This window comes from Pollicipes pollicipes, unplaced genomic scaffold (assembly GCF_011947565.3).
Source record: "Pollicipes pollicipes isolate AB1234 unplaced genomic scaffold, Ppol_2.1 Scaffold_4881;HRSCAF=5763_pilon_pilon_pilon, whole genome shotgun sequence".
Taxonomy (NCBI): Eukaryota; Metazoa; Arthropoda; class Thecostraca; order Pollicipedomorpha; family Pollicipedidae; genus Pollicipes; species Pollicipes pollicipes.
This window is the reverse complement of record NW_023596576.1, coordinates 58,590,847-58,603,790: the sequence shown is the minus strand read 5'-3', so window position 1 is coordinate 58,603,790 and position 12,944 is coordinate 58,590,847. Positions and strand designations below refer to the sequence as shown.

Below are 12,944 nucleotides of genomic sequence, written 5' to 3'. Positions count from 1 at the left end.
GACAGCAAGTGCGTGATCAAGACCGTCCCGCGATTGCGCAAAAACGGTTCCTTGCCTTTAACAGTGTATTGGCTGTAAGCGCATGTCCTTGCCGCTGCCAAAAAAGGGCTCGCGGTGAAGCAACAAAAGCATTCAAAAAGGAAACTGATTTGAAGCACATTCCTATCCTACGCCTGCCTCTGAGCCACGTTAAATGCAAGAGCGCTGCCACTGACGTCATCTGTTTAGGTTTGTCCGCTGCTGGCGGGCAGCCGTTGCAGGCCGCGCTCCCGATAAAACGCGGTCGCCGGCGCCGGGGTCGCGCCAGACCTGCCCCCTGCCGCGGAGGAGACACCATGAGACTGCTGACGCTGCTCCTGGGCCTGGTGGTGGCCGCTAACGGCCAGCTCAACTTCGGCGATGACGCCTCGGCCGCCAGCCCCATCTCCATCTTCTTCGAGAAGGACCACTACACCAACAAGGCGAGCGAGGACGGCTTCTGCGAGGAGCACTGCGGCAGCGTCAAGAAGCCCGTGGTGACCAAGCCGGGCCGCTGCCCGCCGGTCGTGCCCGGCCAGCGGCCGCCCGGCGACTGCCGCGATGAATGCTTGTACGACTCCGAGTGCCCGGGCAGCCGCCGCTGCTGCTCTAACGGCTGCGCGCGCGTCTGCGTCGACCCCGACCTGCGCAAACGCTGCGAGGACATCAGGTGCCCACCGGGCACCGAGTGCGTGGAGCACGCGTTCCGCGACGCTGAGTGCGTCGACCCGACGCCGAAGGGGGGCCGCTGCCCGGAGCCGGCGGACGGCAGCAGCCCTGTGGGCGGCTGCGATGACAAGTGTCGCTTCGATGCCGAGTGCGATGGCGACGCCAAGTGCTGCAACAACGGCTGCGCGTTCAAGTGTCTGAAGCCGCGCAAGCCCGGCTGTGCCGAAACCAAGTGCAAGGTCGGCTACAAGTGCGCGGAGGACCGCTACGGCAACCCCCAGTGCAAGCCGATCCCGTGCTACCAGGACGGCGAGGTGGTCGACATCGAGTGCAACAGCTGCACGTGCATCCAGGGCTTCCTGCTGTGCTCGCAGGAAGACTGCCCGCCCACCAAGCCCGGCTTCTGCCCGCGTATCGTGCGTGGTTACCAGGGCGTGTGTGTGGAGGGCTGCACCGACGACTACAGCTGCCCGGGCGAGCAGAAGTGCTGCAGCACTGGCTGCGGCCACACCTGTCAGGACCACATCAGGGCCATCGTGCACCCCTGCAAGACGGTGCGGTTCCGGTGCGGCGACGAGACCCGGTGCGCGGCCACGCGCGGCCTCTGTCGGCCCGGCCGGCCGTGCCCGCTTGTGCCGCTTTGCGTCTCCAACCGGGTGCCCTACTGCGAGAGCTGTCCCAAGGGCAAGGTGTGCGTGCTGCAGAAGAGGTCGTGCCGCGGCTCCGGCAAGTGCCACCGGCAGCCCATCTGCATCCAGCTCTACAGCGATGACACGCTCTTTCAGGAGAACGAGGACGTCGAGGTGGCGGTCATCGCCAAACAGCAAGGACAGGTCATCGACAACAGCGTGTTCTACTAATCAGATGTTCGCCCCATGAAACACGGTGCTGAGAGACGGTTTTTTGTGGTTTTTGGCTCGTTTAACGACTCCGATGAAAATACACAGCTGTCGTCTCCTGACATGTTTGGGGTTGTTCCAACTTCCAGATCATACTATGTTAATTTAAAAGATTCACAAAACTACAGGCAGCGTTACGACATCGTGCGAGAAAAAAAAGAATACCTAGAATCTACACCTTTGGGGAAATGCATTTACTCCCAGTTCGTGGTAGCTTTCGTAATGAAGCTGCATTTTAGTAAAGCTGCGTTTTTGTTGTAGCAGTAAAATGTGTTTGTTTTGCTACTACTGAAGTATTGCAGTGTGTCTCGACATCCGCACCGGCAAGTCAATGCGGACTATTGGCTTACCGAGATCACTGACGCTATTGACGCGGCAATAATGTGAGAGATGAATGGCCAGTAATGGGTCTATTTCCAACGGATTGGTGTGCCTGGACCGTTGCGAAATTGACTGAACGCAACCATCTGAAGTATTCACAATTTAGCCATTCCTTGCTATTTTAGATCGTGAGATGCCTAACATTGCAAAGGCACCTTGCGTCGTATCTTGGCTCCAGCATGTAGTCACTCGCTGCCCCAAATCAACTAAGGGGTAGACTACCCCGCATCGGGTACAGTACATTGACAGCTAAAAAATATTTACTTATTTGCATTTTGATGATGCTATATTTTTGTCCACAAAAGAATTTAATTTTGGATATACAAAACACTCAGTAATTTGGTAATCGGATGGGTCTGTGTCGTTGTAGAGCTTTGGCCGCCGCTTGAGCTCATTGCCCAGGGATAACCCTTCGCCTATGTTTCTAGCTACATGATGATGCAGTTAAAGCTGCATCTGACATATAACATAAAAGCAAGGCGCCAAAACCACATACATACATCTATGCGCGTCAAAATTACAGCGAAGCAAAGCATAATGTTATCGGTTACGAGTATTCGGTTACGGTTACGGTATCGCAAAAAAAGAATAACGCATCGTGCAAAATAAATGTCATGTACGAGTTTTCGGCACCCAGGTAGATATATTTTGTTAAGCGGCTGTTTAAGCATCTTATGGAATGAAGAATATGACAGATGGCGCCACTACGCCACGGGCCATGACCATCTGCCACGATGGCCCAGTCTGAGGTGGATGCGCCGCTGTTATGCGGGCCTCGAAATGTGCATGGGCATCATCACAGATGGCAGCACTGCACTGTGAAGAACAGCTGGGAGCATTACGGCGGCCAGTGTCATCTCTAATGCAATACTTGTCCGCCAGGGAGATCGCAGACTAGCGGCAGTCTACACCGACCTGCAAACGCGCGGGCGGCCGGTATGGTAGACCGACACGGGCGGGCGCAAAGCTATCATCTGTTTGCAGGGTGGGTGGACCGCTATCCAGTATTCATGGTGGGCTCTCGTCCTAAAAGTGGTCTGTGTGGCGTAATGACAACTCTCAATTTATTTTCATAACCACCATAAATGACGCCCAAGTACCTGCTTTACAGTGCAATACCCAGCTGGATGCGTGTTCACCTTCCAGGAACGCCGGCGATGGCTGAGTAAGGACGTTTCTCTCATTTAAAGTCATTTGTCACCTATCTTAAACGCAGTTCAGACAATTGGTGTTGAGAACGAATGTAGAACCTCAATCAGGCACGTGTCGATCTTACTTTTTCGGTGTAATTCAGGTTTTAACAGCTCCCTAAGGTCATGCGACGAGTCAACATCTATATGTTTTACTTACCAATACCTTGTCTCGATCTTGACAATATTTTCTCCTCATTCGCGGCGGAGGTCTGCTCTCAGGCATAAAATGAGCCTCCTCGTAGTCCGGGGTGGCCTTCTCCCCCCCCCCCCCGCATGATAACCAAATCCGTCTTGACGGGAGCCTGCTGCCTTGCCACGGGTCCCAGGCATCCAACACACCTACACAGCCGAGTGTGTGTCTTTCACGGTTACGCCAGGGGCTTAATACTCTATTTTCTATTATGTCCATCCAACAAATGTGATCCTCATGCTGCTGCTGCCTCCTCTGATTAATGAGCGTGCGGGCCTACTGTTATGCAACGGCTTCAAGCCATCCAAATAATTTACATGACTAAGCCGTCATCAGTGCTGTGTTGGGCCCCTCGATCCCGGCATGGGCCTCCCACGGATCCTGCCTCTCAACTGGTCAGCTATCTTTGCATTATGGAGTCCCTCCTTACATTCTAGCGGGCTGGTGCGGAACGACTATTCCAGACCACATAGACCATACCTGATCGGTAAATTGCCGGAGCTTCCTCTCGATCATTGGATTACACCGTGCATCAGATATATTCGACCCTGCTGCCAGGTGAGAGGGTGGGCGGCTGCATGCGCTGTCAGCCCAGGATGGCGCCCACAGAAAACGAGTGGCATGACGTCAGTGAACATGCAATGAGGTGTTCATGCATTTGATATCTAACTTCGCTGTATGTGGTCCATACGGAACAGTTAGATGCATGTGATACTTTGCAGTACCCAACACTGCGCTCAGGCTACAGATGATATTTTCACTGAAGACTTGTTCGCACTGTTCCTTACTTTTGTAAACAGCCCAGAAACAACTCCAGGGGCGGCGCCACGAGTTTTGAGCAGGGGGGCCTCCTCGACAAAATGGGACCTCCTCAAAGGGAGGACTCTTGTGCAACATCCCAATCAAGAGGAGGGAAACCGGGGCCACATGCCCCTTTCGAGCTATTGCACGTTCCCTGTATGTCGCCTCACTATACACCTCAATGTCAACGGTTAAACAATCTAGAATCGGTCCTCTTATCATCCAGCAAAGGGTCTCTATAACCAAGAACAAGGTCTTCTGTTCCAGAAAATGCCTCCAGATGCATAAAGGGGACCCTAATGCAGAACAGGGTGCTTGCCATTCACGATGGGCCCTCCAGATCTTGTCAAGGGCCTTTTTCCAAAACGGAACATCCTGGTCCGGAGGCGCAGCCATTCGATTCATTAAAGGGGTCTCGTGTTCTAAAAATGGGGCCTCCTAAATATATCGGGTGCCTCCTGAACCAGCACAGGAGCCTCCTAGCTTATAACGGGGAAAACGGGCTTCTCGTTCCAGCAAAGGTCTTCTGAGCCCGATTTGCTCTCTCTAGCTCAGTTATGGGCGTCTCCTTGATCTGAATTTGGTTATGCTAGGTGTAGCCACAATGCTGTTAGTGACAAGTGTGCCTTTATGGACGTAAAAAAGGGTTCACTATTTTTTTAGTGGGGGAGGGGGGCGGCAAAATGATACTATTGCTCCTCCTGCCTGCAGACAGGGGACAACTGTTCGCCTCTGCACCACCCCTTCCCCGCTGTGTCGCCGCTGGACGATGCTGATTCAAGCAGCAGCCGGTAGTTCTAGCACTTTTATCAGGGAATGATGTGTGCTGTGTGTCATCAGTGACGTCATGGGCTCGGCCAATATTTTACTGGTTCTGTGCAAACACCTGTTTTTATCGTACATCTAGAAATTAGACAAGAATAAAGCGCGAAAGATGAGTGGATGTATGTAATGGACGCTCGAGATAACCATTCTCCCTATTGTTTTTTGGTGAATTGAGCGGAGATTAATGAAATGTTTCAATCTAGTTGTTTTTCTCGTTTGGTGCTGCAGCACTCGTGCAAGGATCTTCTCTTTGTTCCAGTTCAAGATTCTCTTGAACGCGAGAAAACTGGATAATTATGAGTTACTTGGTCCATTTTTGGACGAGGTTATTATGTGTTATAGCTACAAACACATGTGCACAAAATATTCTGGTGTGAATAAACTATTTTCTCTCAAAATAGGAAACTTGGCATAGGAAATATTCTGAAGGAAAATAGTTTATTCACACCAGAGCATTTTGTGCACGTGTTTGTAGCCAAAACACATAATAGCCTCGTCCAAAAATGGACCAAGTAACCCATAATGATCCAGTTTTCTCGCGTTTAGGATAAAACGGAGTTCTGTATCACCGGGTGTGCCTTGCATTTACTGAACTCAGATGCGTTGTGTGACAACAAGAAGGCATGTCAGAGGGTGAAGTAACATCCAACATAAGATTCATGAGATCACTATGGCACGACCTCGGACACTCTGGACCTCCCTTTTTGACAGCAATTTCTTGATCTGTTCATCGGAAAGCAGTGACGTTCCAAGTGACCATTTTCATAGGTCCGGTTGCATTTACAGGAAAAAACAAAATGACGTCAACAGACACACAAGGCGTGGCTCGTTGGCTACCAGATCGATCAAAACACTTCGGACTCACAATCGCGTTGCACAAAGTGAGCTTCAAGCGTTCCTGTTCCCACGTCAGACGGTATTTGTCTGTGATCGTGAGTAGTGATTGTCCGCATTTGGAGCATTAGTGGACACGCATCACGCAAAACCGCAGCTGCAGCGCCTATACATAGTTCATCAAACATCCGTGTGCGCACCTGAGCTATGAGAACATCTGAAATACTTTTACGGCAGTTTCAAGCGGTGCAATTCATACACCTTCTGTCAGGAAGGCAGAGGTCATAGGGCCAGAATTTCGTCGAGGGGGAATGACAATGACATCCAAAATACACGAAACATTTTGGGTCCCCTCGAGTTTGGAGCCCCCTCCGCTCGAAATCCTTGTACTCCGGCTAGTAACATTTAAGATTATACACACACACACACACACACATATATATATATATATATATATATATATATATATATATATATATATATATGTATATATAATATACGAAGAGTGATTCTACCGTGTCCAGCCGCACCAAATGGAGCTTGTCCATTTTCTCCAGGCCATGGTGGCCCTATCATTTTGAGGCCAAGTATTGCGGAGAAAAGATGGCAAAATGCATTGAAGTTAGCCGCTAAATACCATCAAAATCAAGCGCAGACTAACTTCCTATCTTACTTTAGGCTAGGCGGCTAGCTGATGTGATCGGATGATGGCTAATAACTACTGCAGAGTTTTTTCTTTGACTGTTATGAAGGGGTACAAAATATCCTAGCGTGCGAAGTGCATTTAAAACGCGATGCACAAGTATGTTAAGTGTAACAAATTCAATAACCGACAGAAATGAGAGGCACACCGCTGGCAGCGCGTAAAAGTATGCTCGATAATTACAGGAAAAAATCGTCGGCACATATCCGCCTGCTGTTCTAAGGCTCAGGCGCCAGGGCAAGTCACCTTCCCGTGGTCCTCGACCTGTGTGCGTGAGGTAATTTAGTCAGAACCGTGCTCACGAGTAGCCGAAACGCCTTGGCGCCCTCAAGCACACGGAAGGGCGTTCGGCAACAGAATACGATCCTTCTGACTTCATCGGACGAGCCCATGACCAATGTGGGGGGACCCGGAGCGATCAAGAGTGCCCCGGCCGATTAAGATCTAGGTCAGGGACAGTGGTGATACAATGGTTGGGGCGCTCGACTTTGGACCTGTCGATTTGAGGTTTGGGCTCTGGCCACGTCACCACCTCATCCCACATAAACCTAACGAAGGCATCCGTCTCGAAGTGTTCCTGGCAGTCGGTGAGACGTGAAGCCCCAATCATCATCATTAAGATGTAGGTCGCCGTCAACGGCACAGGCCCTCCAATGCTATGAGGAAACCCAGGAACAATAGGGACGGCGCCTGGGCGAAGAGAGTGTCGCGGCAGGCCAGCAAACAGGCTTCTGTCAACAGTGTAGAATCTTAGAGCAAGCGAGAAGAAGCAAGACCGGGCCGCTGAGCGAGCGGGAGTACACCGGCACGCTAACACATAGGGCCCGGCCACAGCAAAGGGAAATAACCCAAGACTAGTGTGCATGACGTAATACCCCTATGCCTTGAATGTCCTGTGTAATGAAGAGTGTCCGGGCAGATTAACAGAAAGGACCGTGACGAGAGTGAAGAGTCCTCCGCAAATGAACTCAAAGGAAGGATCCCCAGATCAATGGAGAGGAGCCTTGAGCATCGAGTACCGCGGTGAAAAGAGCCCGATACCCATATGAAACGCCCCTGGGCCACCCAGTGTACCCCGGCGTATGGTCTCCGGCTATAGTGTTTAGAGTCTTTTGGAGAATGTGAAGTGTCCGTGGAGGGCTCTCAATTGAATAAGAATACCCAGACATTCTAGCAGATAAAAGGACCCTTCTATGGTAGGATCATACATTCAAATGAAAAGTGCCCAAGACCCAATGCACAGGGCCTCCGAAAAATCGAGTGTACCCAAGCATGTTAACAGATGGGGCCCCTGACATGAGCGAAGGGTCCTCCATTCAAAAAGGAAGTACCCAATGCTCAATGTGGAGAGCCCCGAACGACGGAGTGTGTCCGAGCAGGTTGACAGATGTGATCCTGTCAAAAGCACAAGGCCCTCAAAAGTCAAAAGAAGGTACTCAGGACGGAGTGTTATTGCCAGCAACGATCCTCTAACGATCAAGCGTGCCCGAGGTGAGCAGATGGGCCCCTGACAAAAGCGTAGGTCGGTTTTCTTTGAAATAAGAATTTCCCAAGACCCAAAGTGGAGTGCCTCCGAACGACTGGGTGTGGCTGAGCTGGTTAGCGGATCGGAGCCCCCGACAAAAGCGCAGAACTCCGCAATTGACAAGGAATTGGCAGAGCCCACGAACAAAGCCGACGGCACATGACCATATAGCGAGTATGTCGTTAGGTTAACCGAAACTAAATTGAAGAGCCTCTTAGCAACTTAGAATACCCCGGCGGTTCAACATATGAGGTCTCGGCTATGGCGTATAGAGCCTTTCGGGCGAGTGGGAAGCATCCGTGAAAGGCCCTTGATCGACAGGAGTGCCCCGACACGCCAGCAGAAGGGGCCCCGACAAGAGGGCGGGGCCCTCCGAGAAACAAAAATCAAAGGCAACATGGAAGGACGCCTAGTTATCGGATTGCCCCGGCAAGTGGACATATAGGGCCCCCAGAAACATCGTGGAGTATTGGACAGCGTAAGGGGCCTTAGCATATTTTAATCACGATCCTCTCAATCACTGAATAATTATTTTATCTGCTTGCTCGCGGGCCCTGCACTTTCACCTGAGACCGTTCTTGGTTACCTGGAAGCCCAAAGACTCCTTATTTTATTGCGTTTTGTTTAAAAAAACTGCGTCTGTTCGGCCATCTGTGGGTCGCTTCGGAACCTATGGCCCTTCGGCGCCTAAGAGGACGGGGGGGGGGGATGAGGGCCTCGTACCTCCTCCTCTGGATCCGCCCCTGCACAAAGGCGTCGTTACCAAATCGGCCGTGTTGTCTAAAATGTGCACGGTGAATCATAGGCATTTTGTCACATATGAATCCCTCCCAGTCACATTTTAGTAGCATTTTAACATTTAGTATGCTAATGCTACAAGTGTACCAAGGAGACGCCCGTCTAGCCGACTGTTTTATGTGGCATTTTAGTACGCTTATGTGAGCTTCGATGTTTGGGCTATGCCATCTTTTCAATATCGCTGCAGTGTTGAGATGCTGAAGTCGTTTCATAATGCAAGCAAAACACGATTAGACGTTTATATTCACAATCATTGCATGACAGATATCACACCGAGAGCAGCAGCAGCCCGGGAATAGTCGACAATGTGCGGTTTACCGATGCAGCAAGTTAATCTGTGTTCCGACGTGTCCGATACATGGCCTTCGATCCCGACATCCGGAATACTCGAACCACGTCATAAGCGCATGCGGAATGTGGTTATCCCACGGACCAGCGACGTCAAGCGCGATGTCTAGCGCCCCCCCCCCCCCCCGCGCCCCCGCTAGGTCTAGAACATATCCGCGTCGAAGTGCCGGCCGTGCTGCTTGTCGATGATGGCAATCTCGACGTCCTCGTTCTCCTCGAAGAGCGTGTCATCGCTGTAGAGCTGGATGCAGATGGGCTGCCGGTGGCACCTGCCGCCGCCGCGGCACGTCTTCTTCTGCAGCACGCACACCTTGCCGGGTGGGCAGGACTGGCAGTAGGGCACCTCGTCGGAAACGCAGAGCGGCGACAGCGGGCACGGCTCACCCGGTCGACAGAGGCCGCGCGTGGCCGCACATTGGGTCTCGTCGCCGCACCGGAACCGCACCGTCCTGCAGGGGTGCACGATCTCGGGGATCGGCTTCTGGCAGGTGTCACCGCAGCCGGTGCTGCAGCACTTGTAGTCGCCCGGGCAGTTCATGTCGTACGAGCAGTCCTCCACGCAGCTGCCCTTGTAGCCCTTGACGAGGCGCGGGCAGAAGCCGGGCTTGGTGGGCGGGCAGACCTCCTGCGAGCACAGCAGGAAGCCCTGGATGCACGTGCAGCTGTTGCAGTCGATGTCGACCACCTCGCCGTCCTGGGAGCACGGGATACGTTCGCAGGTCGGCTGGCCGGGCGTCTCTTCGGTACACTTGTAGCCCACCTTGCACATGAAGGTGTCGCAGCCCCTCTTGCGCGGCTTCAGGCACCTGTTGGCGCAGCCGTTGTTGCAGCACTTGGCTGCGCCGTCGCACTCGGCATCGTGGAGGCACACGTCTTCGCAGCCGCCGATCGGGGCGGAGTGGTTCATGATTTTCGGGCAGAGGTCGGGCTTGGGCGTCGGATCCACGCACAGGGCGTCCACGAACGCGTACTCGACGCACACCTCTCCTTCCTTGCAGTTCAGGTCGGAGCAGCGCTTGTGAAGGTCGGGCTCCAGGCAGACGCGCGCGCAGCCGTTGTCACAGCAGCGCTGCGACCGTGGGCACTCCGAGTCGTACTTACACTCATCCTTGCAGGCGCCCTTGATGGGCCCGGGCGGTATGGCCGGGCACGTGCCCGGCTTGGTGATCACCTCTCGCCGCTCGCTGCCGCAGATCTCCTCGCAGACGCCCGGCTCGGTGGCCTTGTTGATGAGGTGGTCCTTCTCGAAGTAGATGACCTGCTTGTCTTCGATGGTGGGTGCTGGCGGCCTGTACTCGCTGGTGGGCGGCAGGTAGGTCTTCTTGGGCGGCAGGTACCTCGTGAGGTCATCGCCGTAGTCGAGCTGGCCGCGGGCCAGCGCCACCAGCACGCTCAGCAGCAGGAGCTTCATGGTTCGACTGGGCACGGCAGGCACTGTGCAGCCCCGGACCGCCCGGTCCTTATATATCATCCAACACCCCTCCGCCCGCGCTCAGTTCAGTGGGGGGGGGGGGGATAAGACGTGGTCTCACGCTCCGGCTGGTTAACGACGTAGCCAGTCCGGGCTGGGGTTTTCTCCCAGCCGGGGAACCCTTCGTGTGATCTACCGATGAACTCTCATGCTGCTGAGCGTAGAAGTGGCTTGCTCTGTAGCTACTGAGCCACGGTAGCAAGCTTCTTATTTGCAAGTTGTTCGTGTTTTCGTGGCAAGGAATTCAGGCAAGCGGGGTTAATTGGACGTGCTTTTGGGATCGAATCAAATGATGCAAAAATCGTTCAGGACGCGATAACCGAACATCGCACAGCAGTGCAGTTTGGTTCAGCTCGTTTCGCTATGGCGTCATGTTGTTGTCATTGGAGCTTTAGGACGCTCTCAGCTGCTGAGGCTTCATGGTGCCGCCTGCCGCTTACCCCGAAGGGAAGGGCGAGCACCGCGGGGAATCGAACCACGCACCTCTGGCTTCTTAGACGCACAGTTTAACTACCACTCTATCCGTTTCAATGTTGCTGATCCGGCATGTCGATTGAAGGATTCGCCTGCACATTGGTCATGGGTATCCTGCTCGCTAGACGAACGGAAACTAATGGGCATCTGCCATTGTATGCTCACCCAACAGGGATGCCTTGGACGCCAAGTTTGGAAATATTTCGGCATTGTTTTACATTGTAGCGTTTTTACTTACTTCGAAGAATGCATGCAAGTTGAATATTGACTGTATTTAGCCACGTCTAGGTTTCGTGGTCCATGGGCGTCGGGTCCTTTTCAGCAGTGAGTGGTACACACCGTATCCAGGGCATAGAGCAACACAACGAAATATTACAAAATGTCCATATCTGTGTCATTAGCATTACCACATTAATCAAACAGTCACAACCTCTCCACTGCGCTTCTATTTGGCATTGCTATTTTTTACTTGCATGGAAGAGCACAGCACGATAGGGCCCGATAGGTCATGGATGATCCCAAGGGCTTCCTTATCACTACTGCAAGTATCTGACCGGGTGCATTGCATGGTTAGCGGTATCGTCATATCATCGAAACAGGACGGCACACGGAGCGGGACTGCGTGGCGGCACCAGTTGGGCCGGATCTGAGCGAGGGCAAGCCAATCTCCTGACACACGGAGCGGGACTGCATGGCGGCACCGGTCGGGCCGGACCTGAGCGTGGGCAAGCCAATCTCCTGACACACGGAGCGGGACTACATGGCGGCACCAGTCGGGCCGGACCTGAGCGTGGGCAAGCCAATCTCCTGACACACGGAGCGGGACTGCATGGCGTCACCAGTCGGGCTGGATCTGAGCGAGGGCAAGCCAATCTCCTGACACACGGAGCGGGACTGCATGGCGTCTCCAGTCGGACCGGACCTGAGCGTGGGCAAGCCAATCTCCTGACACACGGAGCGGGACTGCATGGCGGCACCAGTCGGGCCGGACCTGAGCGTGGGCAAGCCAACCTCCAGACAAAGAGAGGTGTTCGTGACGTGCAGCACATCAGATTTTCGCACCTAATTTATTGCCGGGTGCCGAATAATGCTCGATACCAAGGTTTTACCTCAACTATTATTGCTGGTTCTGACAAGCGAGCGTGGAAAGTATTCGTCAAACGTGTGTTCACACGGAAAAGACGCTGCGTGGCGCGAGAAAGATCCATGTGGCCACCTTCACTACAGAGAAATAGGAGACATAAAGTTATGGTCGACAGCAGGGAGAGGACACGTATCTAATGGTGTTTATCTGCTTGTCAGGGGGCTGTGTGAGCCGACCTTTAAAGGCAAGACATGCAGTCTTCAGAAAAGAAAACATTGGAAATACAATTTGTCCGACAGAAAGTCCGACCAAGCCAAAAAAAATGGCAATGTGCCAGCTGATGCGACAGCGATGTACAAGCAATCACGGTCGGTCCAGCTGGGTCGGTGCAGCGCTAAGCGGCTTCCACCATGCCGTACGGTGCAGCCATTACAGGTTAACTGGCTGGTGGCTAACCCTCATGGTTACTACTGCTGAGGCTTCCATGACGAGCTGCTGAGGCTACATGGCTTTGCCTGGCGCCCACCCTGGCGGGAAGCCAGACGCCGCGGGGAATCCAACTACATGCCTATGGTTTTCTAGATGCGCACTAAACATCTGTACCACCGCAGCACTATTGGGGTAAACTTTAAAAGCTTGGGTTAAACTGGATGTGATGGTCATGAAATGGTGACGTCACTGGTCATGAATAACAAACTGGAAAAGCGATGGTGGGAGTCAGGGCTCACACA

The 12,944-nt window shown here is 53.0% G+C and overlaps 2 protein-coding genes across 2 annotated transcripts; one reads left to right on the top strand and one right to left on the bottom strand.

Annotated features, from left to right (window-relative positions):
* The first annotated feature begins 286 nt into the window (after positions 1–286).
* LOC119101262 (zonadhesin) lies at positions 287–1,645 on the top strand. The gene has a single exon (XM_037224562.1). The coding sequence runs from the start codon at positions 336–338 to the stop codon at positions 1,545–1,547; it is 1,212 nt and encodes a 403-aa protein (XP_037080457.1). The 5' UTR covers positions 287–335; the 3' UTR covers positions 1,548–1,645.
* A 7,416-nt stretch (positions 1,646–9,061) lies between these two features.
* LOC119101806 (kielin/chordin-like protein) lies at positions 9,062–10,608 on the bottom strand. Its single transcript, XM_037225229.1, has one exon. It carries the CDS (start codon positions 10,593–10,595, stop codon positions 9,327–9,329), a length of 1,269 nt encoding a protein of 422 aa, XP_037081124.1. The 5' UTR covers positions 10,596–10,608; the 3' UTR covers positions 9,062–9,326.
* Positions 10,609–12,944: the final 2,336 nt, after the last annotated feature.